Source organism: Coregonus clupeaformis, chromosome 20, assembly GCF_020615455.1.
Source record: "Coregonus clupeaformis isolate EN_2021a chromosome 20, ASM2061545v1, whole genome shotgun sequence".
NCBI lineage: Eukaryota > Metazoa > Chordata > Actinopteri > Salmoniformes > Salmonidae > Coregonus > Coregonus clupeaformis.
In genome coordinates, this window is record NC_059211.1 from 61,105,213 (window position 1) to 61,117,715 (window position 12,503).

Here is a 12,503-nt window from a genome sequence, read left to right on the forward strand (position 1 = left end):
ACACACCGAGGTATGCACACACACACACACACACACACACACACACACACACACACACACACACACACACACACAAACACTTACTGATAACAGATAGTTTATATGTATTGTCAAGCAATTTGCCGTTGAACTCCACAGAATAAACTCCACTGTCTGTTTTCGTCAATCCTATAATTTTCAGCTCTCCAGTAGTCAGGTCCAGGGTTGTGCGCTCTTTGAAGACATCATAGATGTCCAGACCAAAATCCTTGTCCCACTCTGCCACCTTGTTCTCCCCATTCTTCCATAGGATGTTTGGCATGGGGCCAGGCACAGTGGACTTGTCTGGCTTCAACAAGACCTCACCTCCCACTTTATGATAAAGATCTGGAAAAGCAGACATTTCATACATGTAAAAGAGTATCAATGTATCCAGGGTAACACATTATGGTTAGGGTATAAATATGTAGACCTAACCCTATTGGCATTGAAAGTGACATTATTATGAACCTTTACTTTTTATGTCTAGAATTCTGCTTGCTGGGAGTATCTGGCCCATGTAGCCTGCCCACTTTGATAGTATTTCCCTCCTCACCAGCACCACTGCAGTGGAAATATATCTAGACTACACTACAGATTTAAGTCTTTGTCTACAGTCGTGGTCGAAGGTTTTGAGAATGACACAAATACTAATTTTCTCAAAGTCTGCTGCCTCAGTTTTGATGATGGCAATTTGCATATACTCCAGAATGTCATGAAGAGTGATCAGATGAATTGCAATTAATTGCAAAGTCCCTCTTTGCCATGAAAATGAACTTAATCCCCCAAAAACATTTCTACTGCATTTCAGCCCTGCCACAAAAGGACCAGCTGCCATCATGTCAGTGATTCTCTCGTTAACACAGGTGAGAGTGTTGACGAGGACAAGGCTGGAGATCACTCTGTCATGCTGATTGAGTTAGAATAACAGACTGGAAGCTTTAAAAGGAGGGTGGTGCTTGAAATCATTGTACTTCCTCTGTTAACCATGGTTACGTGCAAGGAAACACGTGCCGTCATCATTGCTTTGCACAAAAAGGGCTTCACAGGCAAGGATATTGCTGCTAGTAAGATTGAACCTAAATCAACCATTTATCGGATCATCAAGAACTTCAAGGAGAGAGGTTCAATTGTTGTGAAGAAGGCATCAGGGCGCCCAAGAAAGTCCAGCAAGTGCCAGGACAGTCTCCTAAAGTTGATTCAGCTGCAGGACCGGGGCACCACCAGTGCAGAGCTTGCTCAGGAATGGCAGCAGGCAGGTGTGAGTGCATCTGCACACACAGTGAGGCAAATACTTTTGGAGGATGGCCTTGTGTCAAGAAGGGCAGCAAAGAAACCCCTTCTCTCCAGGAAAAACATCAGGGACAGACTGATATTCTGCAAAAGGTACAGGGATTGGACTGCTGAGGACTGGGGTAAAGTAATTTTCTCTGATGAATCCCCTTTCCGATTGTTTGGGGCATCTGGAAAACACCTTGTCCGGAGAAGACAAGGTGAGTGCTACCATCAGTCCTGTGTCATGCCAACAGTAAAGCATCCTGAGACCATTCATGTTGGTTGCTTCTCAGCCAAGGGAGTGGGCTCACTCATAATTTTGCCTAAGAACACAGCCATGAATAAAGAATGGTACCAACACATCCTCCGAGAGCAACTTCTCCCAACCATCCAAGAACAGTTTGGTGACGACCAATGCCTTTTCCAGCATGATGGAGCACCTTGCCATAAGGCAAAAGTGATAACTAAGTGGCTCGGGGAACAAAACATCGACATTTTGGGTCCATGGCCAGGAAACTCCCCAGACCTTAATCCCATTGAGAACTTGTGGTCGATCCTCAAGAGGCGGGTGGACAAACAAAAACCCACAACGTCTGACAAACTCCAAGCATTGATTATGCAAGAATGGGCTGCCATCAGTCAAGACGTGGCCCAGAAGTTAATTGACAGCATGCCAGGGCAGATTGCAGAGGTCTTGAAAAAGAAGGGTCAACAATGCAAATATTGACTCTTTGCATAAACTGAATGTCATTGTCAATTAAAGCCTTTGACACTTATGGAATAATTGTAATTATACTTCAGTGTACCATAGTAACTACTGACATAAAGATCTAAGAACACTGAAGCAGCAAACTTTGTGGAGACCAATACTTGTGTCATTCTCAATACTTTTGACCACGACTGTAGATTTTGTGGCGATAAAATCAAACATGTTTGAAAATATCGGGATGTCTGGTACTGCTCAAAGACGAGATCGGTAGCCTTCAGATTGCGTCTTTGACCTACTCACATTAAACTAGCGTCAGTGATGGCCACGCGCCCCCAGTAGGCAAAGGATTTTGTCTCCAATCTCAAAAACTGGGTCTGGGACAGCTTAATCGTGGACAAAATCGTGTAGTGTACACCTGGCTTAAGGCGAGAGCACCAGCCTCTGCCATATGGACACATTGATACACTGTGGTCCAGTGGCAGCTAAGGAAATTAGTGCATAGAACTCAGAGATAGCCTATAGGCCAATGCAGCAGTAGGCATATAACTTCCATAATCAACTAAGTAAGATAGATAGGCCTAAACCGACAATTAAAACATTCATCTCTCTACTCCGCCTGTCTGCCTCCCTTTCTATCTGTCTTGACTTGAGCTATTGCTAGTGAAGCACAACATTGTATCAAATCATCAACTGGCTGTCCCTAGCAAACTTGCAACATAGTATCAACTAGCCTATTCTGGGCCTGAGAGTTTCCCACACCAGTGAGCTCGGGACAGATGTTCAAATCATCAGATGATTTTTGATATACAGTGGGGAAAAAAAGTATTTAGTCAGCCACCAATTGTGCAAGTTCTCCCACTTAAAAAGATGAGAGAGGCCTGTAATTTTCATCATAGGTACACGTCAACTATGACAGACAAATTGAGGAAAAAAAATCCAGAAAATCCCATTGTAGGATTTTTAATGAATTTATTTGCAAATTATGGTGGAAAATAAGTATTTGGTCACCTACAAACAAGCAAGATTTCTGGCTCTCACAGACCTGTAACTTCTTCTTTCAGAGGCTCCTCTGTCCTCCACTCGTTACCTGTATTAATGGCACCTGTTTGAACTTGTTATCAGTATAAAATACACCTGTCCACAACCTCAAACAGTCACACTCCAAACTTCACAATGGCCAAGACCAAAGAGCTGTCAAAGGACACCAAAAACAAAATTGTAGACCTGCACCAGGCTGGCAAGACTGAATCTGCAATAGGTAAGCAGCTTGGTTTGAAGAAATCAACTGTGGGAGCAATTATTAGGAAATGGAAGACATACAAGACCACTGATAATCTCCCTCGATCTGGGGCTCCACGCAAGATCTCACCCCGTGGGGTCAAAATGATCACAAGAACGGTGAGCAAAAATCCCAGAACCACACGGGGGGACCTAGTGAATGACCTGCAGAGAGCTGGGACCAAAGTAACAAAGCCAACCATCAGTAACACACTACGCCGCCAGGGACTCAAATCCTGCAGTGCGAGACGTGTCCCCCTGCTTAAGCCAGTACATGTCCAGGCCCGTCTGAAGTTCATTTGGATGATCCAGAAGAGGATTGGGAGAATGTCATATGGTCAGATGAAACCAAAATATAACTTTTTGGTAAAAACTCAACTCGTCATGTTTGGAGGACAAAGAATGCTGAGTTGCATCCAAAGAACACCATACCTACTGTGAAGCATGGGGTTGGAAACATCATGCTTTGGGGCTGTTTTTCTGCAAAGGGACCAGGACGACTGATCCGTGTAAAGGAAAGAATGAATGGGGCCATGTATCGTGAGATTTTGAGTGAAACCCTCCTTCCATCAGCAAGGGCATTGAAGATGAAACGTGGCTGGGTCTTTCAGCATGACAGTGATCCCAAACACACCGCCCGGGCAACGAAGGAGTGGCTTCGTAAAAAGCATTTCAAGGTCCTGGAGTGGCCTAGCCAGTCTCCAGATCTCAACCCCATAGAAAATCTTTGGAGGGAGTTGAAAGTCTGTGTTGCCCAGCGACAGCCCCAAAACATCACTGCTCTAGAGGAGATCTGCATGGAGGAATGGGCCAAAATACCAGCAACAGTGTGTGAAAACCTTGTGAAGACTTACAGAAAACGTTTGACCTGTGTCATTGCCAACAAAGGGTATATAACAAAGTATTGAGAAACTTTTGTTATTGACCAAATACTTATTTTCCACCATCATATGCCAATAAATTCATAAAAAATCCTACAATGTGATTTTCTGGATTTTTTTTTCTCATTTTGTCTGTCATAGTTGATGTGTACCTATGATGAAAATTACAGGCCTCTCTCATCTTTTTAAGTGGGAGAACTTGCACAATTGGTGGCTGACTAAATACTTTTTTTCCCCACTGTATATGACATTTTGCTTTTTCACACCGAGGCTTGGTGATTATCGAGTGTTGGAAATATTTTTCAAATACTGAGGAACTATCATTTGCAATGGATGTTAAAAAACAGACTTTGTTTACAATGTGTGAGGTGAAGAAAAAATGACTGAGAAACTCAGCTTATTAGTGGTGAACGTGATGAGATAATCAGAAATCAGACATTGCCAAATGGGCACTTTCCTACATTTGCATGCAGCAGGCCAGGTAGGCATACTTCTATGTATGCTCAGTCACGCATGCTCCCTCAACGATATCAAGACAGAGAAACCGGACACATGCTCATTGCTCACAAAGCACTGCAAACAAAAGACAAGGAAAAGATTGACAAAACTCATAATGGTTATGAAATAAACCAAAACTTGTTTCTCACAAGCGTAGCAGGTTGTGAATTCTGCAAATGATGTTTCCACTCCGAGAATGAGAACGGTAAATTACTGTAATTAATATATGCATTAACAGAAATGTATGTAACCAAATGACGAGGGATTAACGGTACATTTACTAGGTCTACTGGTGACATACAGTACCAGTCAAAAGTTTGGACACACTTACTCATTCATAAAATGGACGAACTACAGGCACGAATATCCTACCAACGGGACATTACAAACTTACGTTTCACCGAGTCGTGGCTGAACGATGACATGAATAACATACAGCTGGCGGGTTATACACTGTATCGGCAGGATAGAACAGCAGCCTCTGGTAAGACAAGGAGTGGCGGTCTATGTATATTTGCAAAAAACAGCTGGTGAACGATATCGAAGGAAGTCTCAAGGTTTTGCTCGCCTGAGGTAGAGTATCTCATGATAAGCTGTAACCACACTTTCTACCAAGAGAGTTTCATCTATATTCTTTGTAGCTGTCTATTTAGCACCACAAACCGATGCTTGCACTAAGACCGTACTCAATTAACTGTATACGGCCATAAGCAAACAGGAAAACGCTCAACCAGAGGCGGCACTCCTAGTGGCCGGGGACTTTAATGCAGGGAAACATAAATCAGTTTTATCTCATTTCTACCAGCATGTTAAATGTGCAACTAGAGGGAAAAAAACTCTAGACCACCTTTACTCCACACACAGAGACGAGTACAAAGCTCTCCCTCGCCCTCCATTTGCAAAATCTGACCATAATTCTATCCTCCTGATTCCTGCTTACAAGCAAACACTAAAGCAGGAAGCACCAGTGACTCGGTCAATAAAAAAATTGTCAGATGAAGCAGATGCTAAGCTACAGGACTGTTTTGCTAGCACAGGCTGGAAGATGTTCCGGGATTCTTCCGATGGCACTGAGGAGTACACCACATCAGTCACTGGCTTTATCAATAAGTGCATCGATGACGTCATTCCCACAGTGACTGTACGTACATACGCCAACAAGAAACCATGGATTACAGGCAACATCCGCACTGAGCTAAAGGGTAGAGCTGCCGCTTTCAAGGAGCGGGACGCTAACCCGGAAGCTTATAAGAAATCCCGCCATGCCCTCCAACGAACCATCAAACAGGCAAAGCGTCAATACAGGACTAAGATCAAATCGTACTACACCAGCTCCGACGCTCGTCGGATGTGGCAGGGCTTGAAAACTATTGCAGACTAGAAAAGGAAGCACAGCCGCGAGCTGCCCAGTGACACAAGCCTACCAGACGAGCTAAATTACTTCTATGCTCACTTCGAGGCAAGTAACACAGAAACATGCATGAGAGCATCAGCTGTTCCGGATGACTGTGATCACCCTCTCCGTAGCCGATGTGAGTAAGGCCTTTAAACAGGTCAACATTCACAAGGCCGCAGGGCCAGACGGATTACCAGGACGCTGACCAACTGGCAAGTGTCTTCACAGACATTTTCAACCTCTCCCTGTCTGAGTCTGTAATACCAACATGTTTCAAGCAGACCACCATAGTCCCTGTGCCCAAGAACACTAAGGTAACCTGCCTAAATGACTACTGACCTGTAGCACTCACGTCTGTAGCCATGAAGTGCTTTAAAAGGCTGGTCCTGGCTCACATCAACACCATTATCCCAGAAACCCTAGACCCACTCCAATTTGCATACCGCCCCAACAGATCCACAGATGATGCAATCTCTATTGCGCTTCACACTGCCCTTTCACACCTGGACAAAATGAACACCTATGTGAGAATGCTATTCATTGACTACAGCTCAGCGTTCAACACCATAGTGCCCTCAAAGCTCATCACTAAGCTAAGGACCCTGGGACTAAACACCTCCCTCTGCAATTGGATCCTGGACTTCCTGACGGGCCTCCCCCAGGTGGTAAGGGTAGGTAATAACACAACCGCCACGTTGATCCTCAACACAGGGGCCCCTCAGGGGTGCGTGCTCAGTTCCTTACTGTACTCCCTGTTCACTCATGACTGCATGGCCAGGCACAACTCCAACACCATCATTAAGTTTGCCGATGACACAACAGTGGTAGGCCTGATCACCGACAACGACAAGACAGCCTATAGAGAGGAGGTCAGAGACCTGGCCGTGTGGTGCCATGACAACAACCTCTCCCTCAACGTGATCAAGACAAAGGAGATGATTGTGGACTACAGCAAAAAGAGGACCGAGCACGCCCCCATTCTCATGGACAGGGCTGTAGTAGAGCAGGTTGAGAGCTTCAAGTTCCTTGGTGTCCACATCACCAACAAACTAACATGGTCCAAGCACACCAAGACAGTCGTGAAGAGGGCACGACAAAACCTATTCCCCCTAAGGAGATTGAAAAGATTTGGCCTGGGTCCTCAAATCCGCAAAAGGACCATCGAGAGTATCCTGACTGGTTGCATCACTGCCTGGTATGGCAACTGCTCGGCCTCCGACCGCAAGGCACTACAGAGGGTAGTGCGTACGGCCCAGTACATCACTGGGGCCAAGCTTCCTGCCATCCAGGATCTCTATACCAGGCGGTGTCAGAGGAAAGCCCTAAAAATTGTCAAAGACTTCAGCCACCCTAGTCATAGACTGTTCTCTCTGCTACCGCACGGCAAGCGGTACCGGAGCGCCAAGTCTAGGTCCAAGAGGCTTCTAAACAGTTTCTACTCCCAAGCCATAAGACTCCTGAACATCTAATCAAATGGTTACCCAGACTATTTGCATTGCCCCCCCACCCTTCTTTTACGCTGCTGCTACTCTCTGTTTATTATTTATGCATAGTCACTTTAATAACTCTACCTACAGTGGGGAGAACAAGTATTTGATACACTGCCAATTTTGCAGGTTTTCCTACTTACAAAGCATGTAGAGGTCTGTAATTTTTATCATAGGTACACTTCAACTGTGAGAGACGGAATCTAAAACAAAAATCCAGAAAATCACATTGTATGATTTTTAAGTAATTATTTTGCATTTTATTGCATGACATAAGTATTTGATCACATACCAACCAGTAAGAATTCCGGCTCTCACAGACCTGTTAGTTTTTCTTTAAGAAGCCCTCCTGTTCTCCACTCATTACCTGTATTAACTGCACCTGTTTGAACTCGTTACCTGTATAAAAGACACCTGTCCACACACTCAATCAAACAGACTCCAACCTCTCTACAATGGCCAAGACCAGAGAGCTATGTAAGAAAATTGTAGACCTGCACAAGGCTGGGATGGGCTACAGGACAATAGGCAAGCAGCTTGGTGAGAAGGCAACAACTGTTGCCACAATTATTAGAAAATGGAAGAAGTTCAAGATGACGGTCAATCACCCTCGGTCTGGGGCTCCATGCAAGATCTCACCTCGTGGGGCATCAATGATCATGTGGAAGGTGAGGGATCAGCCCAGAACTACACGGCAGGACCTGGTCAATGACCTGAAGAGAGCTGGGACCACAGTCTCAAAGAAAACCATTAGTAACACACTACGCCGTCATGGATTAAAATCCTACAGCGCACGCAAGGTCCCCCTGCTCAAGCCAGCGCATGTCCAGGCCCGTCTGAAGTTTGCCAATGACCATCTGGATGATCCAGAGGAGGAATGGGAGAAGGTAATATGGTCTGATGAGACAAAAATAGAGCTTTTTGGTCTAAACTCCATTCGCCATGTTTGGAGGAAGAAGAAGGATGAGTACAACCCCAAGAACACCATCCCAACCGTGAAGCATGGAGGTGGAAACATAATTCTTTGGGGATGCTTTTCTGCAAAGGGGACAGGACGACTGCACCGTATTGAGGGGAGGATGGATGGGGCCATGTATCGCGAGATCTTGGCCAACAACCTCCTTCCCTCAGTAAGAGCATTGAAGATGGGTCGTGGCTGGGTCTTCCAGCATGACAACGACCCGAAACACACAGCCAGGGCAACTAAGGAGTGGCTCCGTAAGAAGCATCTCAAGGTCCTGGAGTGACCTAGCCAGTCTCCAGACCTGAACCCAATAGAAAATCTTTGGAGGGAGCTGAAAGTCTGTATTGTCCAGCGACAGCCCCGAAACCTGAAGGATCTGGAGATGGTCTGTATGGAGGAGTGGGCCAAAATCCCTGCTGCAGTGTGTGCAAACCTGGTCAAGACTTACAGGAAACGTATGATCTCTGTAATTGCAAACAAAGGTTTCTGTACCAAATATTAAGTTCTGCTTTTCTGATGTATCAAATACTTATGTCATGCAATAAAACGCAAATTAATTACTTAAAAATCATATAATGTGATTTTCTGGATTTTTGTTTTAACTTCCGTCTCTCACAGTTGAAGTGTACCTTTGATAAAAAATTACAGACCTCTACATGCTTTGTAAGTAGGAAAACCTGCAAAATTGGCAGTGTATCAAATACTTGTTCTCCCCACTGTACATGTACATATTACCCCAATTACCTCGACTAACTGGTGCCCCCGCACATTGACTCAGTACCGGTAACCCCTGTATATAGCCTCGCTATTGTTATTTTTACTGCTGCTCTTTAATTATTTGTTAAATTTATTTAGTATTATTTTAGATTGTATTTTTGTGTGATTTTTTTGGGGTATTCTTTCTTAAAACTGCATTGTTGGTTAAGGGCTTGTAAGTAAGCATTTCACTGTAAGGTCTACACCTGTTGTATTCGGCGCATGTGACAAATACAATTTGATTTGATTTGATGAGGTCTGCCACAGGAAAGGAAGACTCAGTGTTACCTCTGCTGCAAAGGATAAGTTCATTAGAGTTACCAGCCTCAGAAATTGCAGCCCAAATAATTGCTTCACAGAGTTCAAGTAACAGACACATCTCAATAGCAACTGTTCAGAGGAGACCTCGTGAATCAGGCCTTCATGGTTGAATTGCTGCAAAGAAACCACTACTAAAGGACACCAATAAGAAGAAGAGACTTTCTTGGGCCAAGAAACACGAGCTATGGACATTAGACCGGTGGAAATCTATCCTTTGGTCTGGAATCCAAATTTGGTCTGGAATCTGACCGCTGTGTCTTTGTGAGATGCAGAGTAGGTGAACGGATGATCTCTGCATGTGTGGTTCCCAACGTGAAGCATGGAGGAGGAGGTGTGATGGTGTGATGGTGTGGGGGTGCCTTGCTGGTGAGACTCTCTGTGATGTATTTAGAATTCAAGGCACACTTAACAAGCATGGCTACCACAGCATTCTGCAGCAATATGCCATCCCATCTGGTTTGCGCTTCGTGGGACAATCATTTTGTTTTTCAACAGGACAATGACCCAACACACCTCCAGGCTGTGTAAGGGCTATTTGACCAAGAAGGAGAGTGATGGAGTGCTGCATCAGATGACCTGGCCTCTCCAATCCCCCGACCTCAACCCAATTGAGATGGTTTGGGATGAGTTGGACGGCAGAGTGAAGGAAAAGCAGCCAACAAGTGCTAAGCATATGTGGGAACTCCTTCAAGACTGTTGGAAAAGCATTCCAGGTGAAGCTGGCTGAGAGAATGCCAAGAGTGTGCAAAGCTGTCATCAAGGCAAAGGGTGGCTACTTTGAAGGATCTATGGCTACTTTGAAGAATCTAAAATCTAAAATATATTTTGATTTGTTTAACACTTTTTTGGTTACTACATGATTCCATGTGTTATTTCATAGCTTATTTTTGTAGTAACATGAAAATGTATACTCAAGACACATTATCTTCACACATAGTTTATATGCTTTTCACTGACAACTCAATCAGCTAGACATATTGCCACACCCAAGTAGGCACACTTGTGATTTGAAACAATCAACAGCTATTTTTTTTAAAGAAGCTAATGATCCTCTGTGGCCAAGTCATGCTCTCTGGTAAAGTATTTTGAATGTTTTTATTTAGATAGTAGTAATATATAATTGTGGCAAAGCAATCTGTTCAGTCATGTGGTCAGGTGCCACAAAGAGGGAAAATTACAATTGGCTCAGAACAGGGCAGCATGGCTGGCCCTTAAATGTACACGGAGAGCTAACATTAATGATATATATATGTCAATGGCTCAAAGTGGAGCAGAGATTGACTTCATCACTACTTGTTTTTGTAAGAGGTGTTGATGTTACGTGTGACATGTTTTTCTTTCTCCCAATTTTCTTTTGTAGTGTGTGTGTGTGGTTTAGAGTGGTTGTTCTGTGTGTGTGTTCTCGTTATTACAGGTGTGCTGAGTTGCGGCTGACGATGGTGGGCGTGGCTTCGGTTCGGAGTGCTGGCAGCTGTGGTTGAGTGACTGATTGACTAGAGTATAAACTGTAGAACGTGTGACCTCGAGAGAGATAGAGGGGGCACTTTTTGTTTGAGGAGTTGGTTATTGGTTGTTTTGATATATCTTTGTTTGTGTTTCAGCCTGTCCTCCTGCTGTATTCCACCCTACCTGGGTCATGGAGAAGGGAAGGGTAGTTCTGCCCATGGGTGTACATTCACACATATATAACCCATTGTTTTACACACTAGGTTAGCCGGGCGGGTGTCACCCCTGTATTTATGGTAACAGGTAGGAAAGCTGGTTAAGGCTTAGAGTGTGTTAGGAAGGATTAGGTGTGTAGAGGGACCTTTTATTTATTTTCATTACTTGGACCCCGTTCCCAAATATTCCATTCTCTTACCTTCCCTGGTTTGTTTGATTGGTCTTTGTTTTATTACAGTTTCTTTATAGGTGTTGTATATTCTTTTGTTTAAAACTTTACTAAACAACCCCAGAGGGCTAACATTGAGTTCTGGTTGTTGTGTCTGGTTATTTTAGTTAGTTACACCCCACATTTCTTCCCCATCCATCTAGTTTACCTTGTGTGCTGTGGGGATCTATTCTCTTACAACTAGATGTGATGCCTAGCTTAGAAAGAATACATTAATGATTAAACATAATAGGTTTGTGCTGTACTGATATAGATTGTTTAACATAATGTCGTAGTAAATATATTATGTTATAGCTTGGTCTGGCTAAAATTTTGTGCATGACCCATCTTGTGTTGGGCCTTCGGATTTAATACAATGGACAAAGACTTCTATCTTGTCGGCCTTGTCAGCAGGTGGCTAAGAACAACACCCACGCCATAGGTCTCTCAGTCCTTCCAACTCACGAGTTCTCCCATGACACACACAAACACAAACACACACACACACACACACATTATTACTGATAACACACGCACACACAAAATCCCCTCTTTCGGCTGAACATTTTCCCAAAACACACACACACACACACACACATTATTACACACACACACATTATTACTGATAACACACGCACACACAAAATCCCTTCTTTTAGGCTGAACATCTGAAGACAGACAACCCGACTCAGAGCCAATGCAATGGAAGTGACCTCGCCCAACTCATCAGGACCAATCAGAAGATCAGAACTCCTAGAATCAACCTACTTTATTTTATTGTATAAAATGTCAGCACACAATGTTTGGGGGCGCGCTCTCAGATATCTCCCTACGAGATTGACGGACGGGTCCGTGCACGCTATTTACAGATATCTTTACCTCTGAATAAACTGCCTTATATTATACAATTATCCACCGTGTCCGAAAGTCTCTACTTGGTCTCCGTTCTCCAGTAAACTTGTTTTATCAACAATAACAAGCTGTGATTAATGTGAGGAACCGTTAGGGGGTAGGCTGAGAGACTTGTGACTCACACACACTGCCTCTTTG

At 44.0% G+C, this 12,503-nt stretch overlaps 1 protein-coding gene across 13 annotated transcripts in view; it reads right to left on the reverse strand.

Moving 5' to 3' along the window:
- The window catches only part of LOC121558595, a 105,776-nt gene that overhangs the window by 91,758 nt on the left and 1,515 nt on the right, over positions 1–12,503 (reverse strand). For 10 of the 13 annotated variants that reach the window (XM_045205618.1, XM_045205617.1, XM_045205613.1 and 7 more), the window contains exons 2-3: positions 8,397–8,399; positions 85–366 (exon numbers count right to left, since the gene is read on the reverse strand). The exons of 2 other annotated variants lie outside the window; for them this stretch is intronic. In XM_045205618.1, the coding sequence (XP_045061553.1) occupies positions 85–366; positions 8,397–8,399 (285 nt within the window). The remainder of the gene's footprint in view (positions 1–84; positions 367–8,396; positions 8,400–12,503) is intronic. One more of the 13 variants, XM_045205606.1, reaches the window with a different exon arrangement.